This window comes from Hoplias malabaricus, chromosome 4 (assembly GCF_029633855.1).
Source record: "Hoplias malabaricus isolate fHopMal1 chromosome 4, fHopMal1.hap1, whole genome shotgun sequence".
Lineage (NCBI taxonomy): Eukaryota > Metazoa > Chordata > Actinopteri > Characiformes > Erythrinidae > Hoplias > Hoplias malabaricus.
This window is the reverse complement of record NC_089803.1, coordinates 31,930,147-31,936,146: the sequence shown is the minus strand read 5'-3', so window position 1 is coordinate 31,936,146 and position 6,000 is coordinate 31,930,147. Positions and strand designations below refer to the sequence as shown.

At 37.0% G+C, this 6,000-nt stretch overlaps 1 protein-coding gene across 1 annotated transcript in view; it reads right to left on the bottom strand.

The window, feature by feature from the left end:
* Positions 1–2,947: 2,947 nt before the first annotated feature.
* grm8b (glutamate receptor, metabotropic 8b) overlaps positions 2,948–6,000 on the bottom strand; it is a 128,521-nt gene continuing 125,468 nt past the window's right edge. Inside the window, exons 10-11 of the mRNA XM_066667763.1 lie at positions 5,410–5,656; positions 2,948–3,421 (exon numbers count right to left, since the gene is read on the bottom strand). Coding sequence (XP_066523860.1) covers positions 3,372–3,421; positions 5,410–5,656 — 297 coding nt within the window. The 3' untranslated portion in view covers positions 2,948–3,371. The remainder of the gene's footprint in view (positions 3,422–5,409; positions 5,657–6,000) is intronic.

Genomic DNA, 6,000 nt, shown 5'->3' with positions numbered 1-6,000 from the left:
AGGGCACCTAGCTGAATCTCACTCTAAAAGGTGTTTACTGATTTTTGGACCTGATGGACAAATATCTCTCCTTGTCTGCAGTATTCAAAATGCCAGACAAAAAAAGAATAAAACTTTCAGCCTATGTAACCATGTAACCTATGTAGCCATTGTGGGCAGGGTTGTGGTGTGTCCGAAGCCCACCATCATTATCTTTAGGTGCAAGGCAGGAACCCACACTGTACGGGGCCCCATACAATCACACCTGAGGACAGTCAATGTACCAACATGTGTCTTTGAAACTATGGAAGGAAACCAGAGCACAGGGGAATGTTTCATTGATAGAAATGAGGTAATGTGCCAAAAAAGTGAATTGAAAAAATATAAAACTTAATATTAGCTTTAATAATAATGCTATTATTATCATAGTATATACTTCTAGTACTACTATAATTAGCATAGCACAGGATCATTATTATATTTCTGTAAGTTCTGGGCTGTCTGTCATTTTTCTTCTGCCGCACATAGTTCTTCCGTACAAATGCTAATAGACCAAATGCTTTTTTCACTTTATTCGTGTTTGTTAAAGTAAGAGAAGTAGTCTACCGAGTGCAGTGTCAGAATTTCTGATGTTCCAAAAATATTGCTGGTCTATTTTAGTTAGCCATGCTTCTTTTGATCTCTCAGGGCCTAAGTGGAGACTGAGAGACAGTCATTAGTGAGCTGAGGCTAACTGGAGGGCCGTCCAACCGCAGAAAACTCTGAAGGAGCAACTTAGTTACAGAAGCTTCATGTCTATCTGTGAGCCAATTACATGTTCTGGAGTGAGTCCACAAATAGTCCTAAATGTCTCTGTCCTTGTTTTTTTCCTCTGTGAAAATGCTAGGAAATTGTTTTGAAATATGCTGATGTCAAAACATATAACATAGCAAAAGCCAAGCATAGCCATTAAGTAGTCACTGAGACTTACAATTCCAATAACGTCACAGAGAGAGTTGACGTAGTTTCAGGAGTCATATATAAGGACTCTTATTTTATAGTGGGCTTACCAACACAGGGAAATGAACCCTACAGCAAGATATGCTAGCCTGAGTGAGGAACTGAACCTCAGTCTGCTCTTTGAGGTGGGCAGTGATTTTACCCACTATACTATGCCAACTTTTACCAACCAGTTGACATTGATACATTCTGCCTGAAAGCTAAAAGCTAACACAGTCACTGGAAGAGAAATGATAGTTCCAAAGTACTGCCCTGTCAAAATTTTCTGCACAGTCCAAAACCCAGTTGGTTACTACCTCCTCTGTTGCTTCTCTTCCCTTCTGTCACTGAGCTCTCCGCAACCCTTTGAATGCAAGACACTTTCTGCCAGTATTTTGAACTGCATGCATAAAAAAGCCATGAAAAAATACTGTATCCTCTTGCCATGGCAGTAAATAACTTGTTTATATTGCTGAAAAGACTGGGCATATGCTATATTTGGAATACAGTACACCTGCTTGGAGGCAGCTCATAAATATTATCTTGCCAACGTTGCTTCTCTGACTGTGTCTAGGCTCACCTGGTAGAGAAGGTAGTTCTCTAAAGCATACAACATATTTTATGTTATTTCTGGATTTTATTTTAAAATTGTCTTAGGTTCATTGTCGCTGTGTAGCAAAATATTAACCTTAATAATCACTGATGAAAAATTAAATCTGAATTTATTTTTATTTTCCAATATACAACTTTTTAATACAGTAAGTATTGATCGTAGCAGTCCACTATTATTTGCTGTTAACATCCAATACCTAATTCAAGGAGATAAGAATATTCAAGAATATCTGGAAATAAACTTTGTCCTTTACATTAGCTCACTACACATCGACTACTTTTTAAAATGTACTTTTCCTGTATTTTTTATTTTTGGATTTTTTTTTTGTAATAATACAGAATTTTATGCAAGCACCGCACTTGTTAAGAAGATATTTTAAACAATAACAATAATTATTTAATAATACTAGGTGCTTAAGACTTCTGCAGACTACAGTATGCTGCCATCAGCGTGATGTGCTTTCACAAGGACTACATGTCTATATCTGCAAGACAATGCCGGGCCTCATTCTGCACAAGATACAAGAGCATGGCTTTATAGAGACAGTGTGCATGCTAGACTGACCTGTCTGGGTTCAGTGTGTCTACTACTGAAAAAAATATATGGCACATCATGAGGAGGAGAGTTAGACAACAGCAAACACAGATCAGCTTCTTTTGAATACAGCAAGAATGGTCAAAAATTCCACTTGCACACCTACTTGATATTAGTATCTTTAGGTTTCAAATGATTAAAAATGAGAATTAAAGGATAAAGTTATGTGACCCAGTAGTTACTGCTGTCTTTGTCCCAGCACTTTCTTCCAAGTGTGTAACAGGCATGAATTTTTAAAATTTTGTTTAGAGGAACAGATTCCATGATGAGAAAAACACACCTAGCTTCTCTAGCAAAAGCTAACATACGCAAGCATTAAAAATGTTCATGTGCTCTGGAAGAACGGTGAATTGCACGACTGGAATAGCTTTATCTCAGATGGTCTTGAACACCACTGGCATGAATCCCTTTATTTTATTCTTGGTCTAGTAAATATGTTATAAGTATAACTGCATCTTTTATAATAGTTGCATCTATGCATCTATGCTTGCTGTTCAGAAACAAATTGCAGACTAATGATGGGCTTTCAAAATAGCAACTGTAGTTTTGTACTGTGCAAATATTTCTTTAATATATTCATCATAATTAAATCCAGAATTTGGTGCATTTAAATTCCTTTCCAAAATCAATTGCATATTTGTCTCCCACTAAATGTGAGAAAATTGTAGACCAACAGCACAATGTTTGACTGCTCACACAAGATCGCTACACATTTCAAAAACATTCCTTTATTATAAATAAATTATTTGTATAAAAAATTGGCATGCTTCAACCATGGCATATACACACTTACAGTCCAGGCTAATTGACCAGAGTAGCCGATACAACAGACAAATGCATTTTCCAATGCAGATCTGACACTGTGGAACAAGAATTAAAAATCTGCACAACCACAAAATACTTACAATTAGAATAACGACTAACATGGTTGACTCCAATATTTCCTTTGTTTTCTTTAGATTTTTTATATATATATTTTTCTTTTGCTCCATCATTGATATCCCAGTGCTGTTCACTGCTATGTCAGCAGTGACTGCTGCATGACCACTAGTGTAACTGTTAGAAAACATGAACGATCTTGCCTCAGTCCAACCAGTCATTGTCTTTTCTATGAACAACATCACTGTGTCATGCTTTCGTTCCTGCCAGTGCCATTAATCCATGCCTCATGTAAACAATCCCAGAATCTTCCACTCAGGATGCATCTTCATATGGCATGGTTGGTGTAGCTGACATAGGTTGTTTTTGTGGGTGGTGCTGCAAAAGAAAAAGAGTCTTTTAAGAAAAAGGCCTTTGAACGGAGTTGAAGAAAGATGTTGTCTTAGAAGGCGTAAGGTAACTATGGCAGCTATGAAACGCTATTTTTAGCACATCACAGCCTTATGGCGTCACATTCTCAAAGTGTGACTTTACACTTAGCAGCAGTATCACACTTTTCTTCAACAAATTAGATCAAGGCAAGATTCAGCTTGTTTCTCAATCATCGGTACTCTGCAAAAACACATGAAGTCTTACTCAGAACTCCAGAAACATTACACAAGGCTAATATGTAAGATTAAATCAGACTTGATTGTACAAAGCAAAGTAAATAGGTTATTGGGCAAAGATAAAGTAATTAGGAAATGACTGACTAAAAAAAATCTTACTGTTACATGTCACAATACAATGATAGGGTTAATCTATAATAACACATTTTAATGCTCAGCATTGTAGCAGGCCAAGCCTACTCCTGAAATAGCTTCTTCTTAATCTCAATACGAAATCCAGCATCACAATGGTCTGCTCAAAATCATTTAATGTCCCTGTGTCTGTGATACCTGCTAGTATTCGTGTATAATATTGGGGAACACTTCTAACACTAGCCTTTCCAAAAAGCATTGCTCTAAAACACTGCTTCTACATAGAAATATTAAATCTGACTTTGATTTTAGTGCCTCCATGCTTCAAAATTAAAGGAATAATTCAGAAAAAAAAGGTATATAATTTTTTGATTGATTTCCAAGTTAATTTTGATGTTTGAACTTGAGCTCTGATGATAATGCTTTTGCTTATTTTAACGTCTAATTTGAGTAAATTGGATTTTCCACAGAACATAAGAGTTTGATCTACATAGTGGTTTGATGTTTTTTTATATAAAATGCAGGTCTGTTTGGGATCATAATCTTATTTTAACCTGAAGTATTAATAATAATTAATATTAATAAAAACATCATCACAATTGTGTGTTTGTCAAGCATTGTTTCTGGCAGTGTCAACTGTGTCTGGGATGTATCTAGCTGAGCCTCTGGATAAACTCCAATAAAAGACTTTTTTCTTATGCATTTGCCTTGCAAATGCCATGCTCCACAGCCAATTACATGCCATTTTTGACACCAATTATAATTTGGCACACCATCAGAGGCTGTTCTAGACAAGCGCTGGCACAGGACAGAGAGCCTGAACATTTGCATCTGCTCTAACAGGGTGCTGTGTCAGGTGACAGAAAGCTGCTCTTAATGATCATAACCCTTATCATATATGAAGAGTGGTCTTACTGAGTTGACTTCTCAGGCAAAATATAATCCATCTCCATGTCCTGGTTTCTCTAAAGAAATAAGCTGGCATTCAATCATTATCACTCTGGCAAGAGTTTCCACAAGCTATGATTCAGCCTTAAAGGTTATTCAATCTTCACTGCACCAGCATCGAGCATCACTACAGTGCCAAGAGCACAGCTAATGAATTAAGAATGATACCTCTTCAGCTGAATGTGTTCTCATTGCCTTCATTTCCTTTCAGTAAAATGTAGGTTTATTTCACATTATAAATATATGAGAAGCTGAGTGATTACGTTTGAAGTTCCAACTACGGAATCAGATTTATCACCAATTCAGAGTAAAGTGGTGAAGAGTAAAAAAGGGTTTGAATGAAAGGTGGAATTATTAATGAAGTTATCAACAAATTAATACATTTCTCCATCAGACAAACATCTCTAAAATGTTAACTTTTTAAAAGGAGGATAAAAAGTCTTAACTTTTAATAAAGCTAATCCATATTAAACTCAGAAGATATTCATCTAATCTGGATAATTTCTATTCTGAGTACTGATAGTGACAGTCTTGTGCCATGCCAATATACCAATATTTTCAGATAAGGCTAGAAATAAATGTAAGTATATGGTTCTGTTTCAAAAGCAGTTTATAAAGATACAGAATGCCTGAGCATGTTTCACAAATTTGTAAGTGAAAGAAAAGTTGGTTACTCACTGCTGTTGTCCACACTCTCACAGAGCTCAGTTTTCACCTCTCCATTTGGCCTCTCACTGGCCAGTTGGCTGAGCTTGCTGGACATGGTGGCGGCTGTGACAATAGCCTTGAAGCTGCGCTTGCGTTTGGGCACGTTTTGCTCTGGGTGAAAGATGATTATATAGACTTTGGGCATGTAGAGCATCCCCAGAGACACAGATGCACTCAGGCTCAGGGACACGGTCAGTGTGGTTGTCTGGATGTACATCTAGAGAATAAAGAAAAGCAGAGGAGGCGTCTTTAGTGAAAGTCTCAGAGGACAAACGCATGCTGATACTTAGATGCTTTACTCCCAAGAGGTGTATTCCCTTTGGTAAAAAGTTTAAGGTTTATACAGAACAACACAGATCCATGTGCTTGTAAATATACATCGATATACTGTGCATCCTCCTCGTTTCCCAAGAGAATTTTATTCCTAATGAGGAGCAATGATTTTATCCCCTTGCTGAAGATGAACCAAGATTAATATAGGTCTTCACATCTACAGTAATACGTGGAAAGGGACAGGCACCAGCCTGAGCTGAGGAATGTGCCTTGCCTTTGAGGTCAATT